The sequence below is a fragment of the Monoraphidium neglectum genome, assembly GCF_000611645.1.
Source record: "Monoraphidium neglectum strain SAG 48.87 unplaced genomic scaffold scaffold00261, whole genome shotgun sequence".
NCBI classification, from domain to species: domain Eukaryota; kingdom Viridiplantae; phylum Chlorophyta; class Chlorophyceae; order Sphaeropleales; family Selenastraceae; genus Monoraphidium; species Monoraphidium neglectum.
In genome coordinates this window covers 14,879-16,576 of record NW_014013367.1, presented here as the reverse complement: position 1 = coordinate 16,576, position 1,698 = coordinate 14,879, and the positions used below count along the sequence as shown (strand labels likewise).

At 63.4% G+C, this 1,698-nt stretch overlaps 1 protein-coding gene across 1 annotated transcript in view; it reads left to right on the top strand.

Moving 5' to 3' along the window:
• Nucleotides 1-1,350: 1,350 nt before the first annotated feature.
• The window catches only part of MNEG_2334 (hypothetical protein), a gene marked incomplete at both ends in the record, with an annotated part of 9,730 nt that continues 9,382 nt past the window's right edge, over nt 1,351-1,698 (top strand). Inside the window, one exon of the mRNA XM_014049188.1 lies at nt 1,351-1,422. Coding sequence (XP_013904642.1) covers nt 1,351-1,422 — 72 coding nt within the window. The remainder of the gene's footprint in view (nt 1,423-1,698) is intronic.

The window sequence follows — 1,698 nt, the reverse complement described above, 5'->3', positions numbered from 1 at the left end:
TCCTTTCCCCAACTGCCCCATGTCAAAACACACGCGCGCGCGCACACACACACACACACACACACACACACACACACACACACACACACGCGGCGCCTCAATCCTTTGTGCTCCGCCTCTGTTTGTGCCCTGAAGCTGCTGCATGCTTCAGCCACCATTGAGCTGAGCAAAGCGTGCGCGTGTGATGTCTGCGTGCGGCGCACGGAACACGCTGACTCCCATGCGCGAATGGTGCATCAAGCCCTCCCCATCCGCAAACGCGCGCACGTTTACATCTAACGCGCGCACGCCCTGCCCCCCTCAAAATCGCGCGGCCTGCAGGCAAGACGTACGACCGCGGCAACGGATCTCTGCTGGAAGATCTCCTTGAAGATCTGGCAGACACAGAGGTTAAAGACGCCCTGCCCGGCGCTCCCAACAAGGCAAGCCTGAGGCCCAGAACCTCTGGCAAGCCTGGCCTTGCATACACAGCGGCGGGAACTGCTGGCGCGAGCAGCAGTAGGAGCGCGTGCAGGGTTCCTCGTGGGCGTGCTGCGGGCGGTGCTTGGGAGCAGCGAGGGCGGCACATGGGCGCCGGGCCCGGACCCTGGATACACAACAGCAGGCAGGGGAAGGGGGTGCTTGCTGCCGCCGCTGCTTGGCAGCTGCGTGCCGGGCAGGGGCTGCGGCTTGCCCACGCCGGCTGCATACGGCGCGCAACCCCCTGCCTGCCATTGCCACCGCCCGCCGCCACCCTTACGCCCGAGCGCTGCTGGCACCCTCACGCTGAAACGACGGGGCCTTGATCCGTCTGCACACGGCGTTTCGCAGGTCAGGAGGGCCCAGCTGCGCGTCCCCAAAGGCGTCCACCCTGGCGCGATTGTGGTCGAGGCGCCAGGGCCGCTCCTCGGCCTCCCGGCGCCGCTGACGACAATCGGGGACGTTTTCATTGGGCAGGTGTGCGTGGCGGGCTGGGGCAAGGCGTGGCAACAAGAGCGGGGCGAGGCGCCTTTTCCAGCCAGGGTGGCTGGGCAGCCTGCGATCATGGTCATTTAAAAGGGGGCACCATCCGCGCTATCAGCCAACGCTGGATAGTGAGGCTTGAAGGGGTGCTAGGCGCGAGGGCGTACAGGACCACCAAGGGGGTTGGCTGAAGCAGGATGTAGATATTACGCGGAAGCTTGGACTTGTGCGAATGTGCGTGCCGGTGATGCGTCGCCGCGTTGCGGCGCCATGGGTGCTGCACAGAGCGGCCCCGCCAAACATCGCAAGGGCTGGCGTTTTAGATCAGCAGCGCATACAAGCCTGGCTGTCTTGCCGGCCCCTCAGATTCCCAGCACAACGACGAGCTCCGAACGGATTTGACCACAGATGTCCCACTCATTCCCTGCTGCAGATAACCCTGGAGACGGAGGGACAGCCCCCCATTTCCTTCTTGGCCAAGTAAGGACGATGCGGCACGTGCCCAAACGCCCTTGACCGCTGCACTTGTATCATACAAAGCCTCGATCGTCACTGTGTTGGTGGCAGTGGTGGTGGTTGGATAGTTCCGTTGCTGTTCGAGCCAATGGCGCATTTTGCACCTCCTGGATGGGGTGTGTGGGGTGCATCGCCACCACAGCCGGCGCTCGTTCCAGCCAAACCTGATCATAAAAACGGCTGCCTGTTCCTGCAACAAACCCCCCAAGAAACATGGGGTCAACCAAGACCCCCCACCCC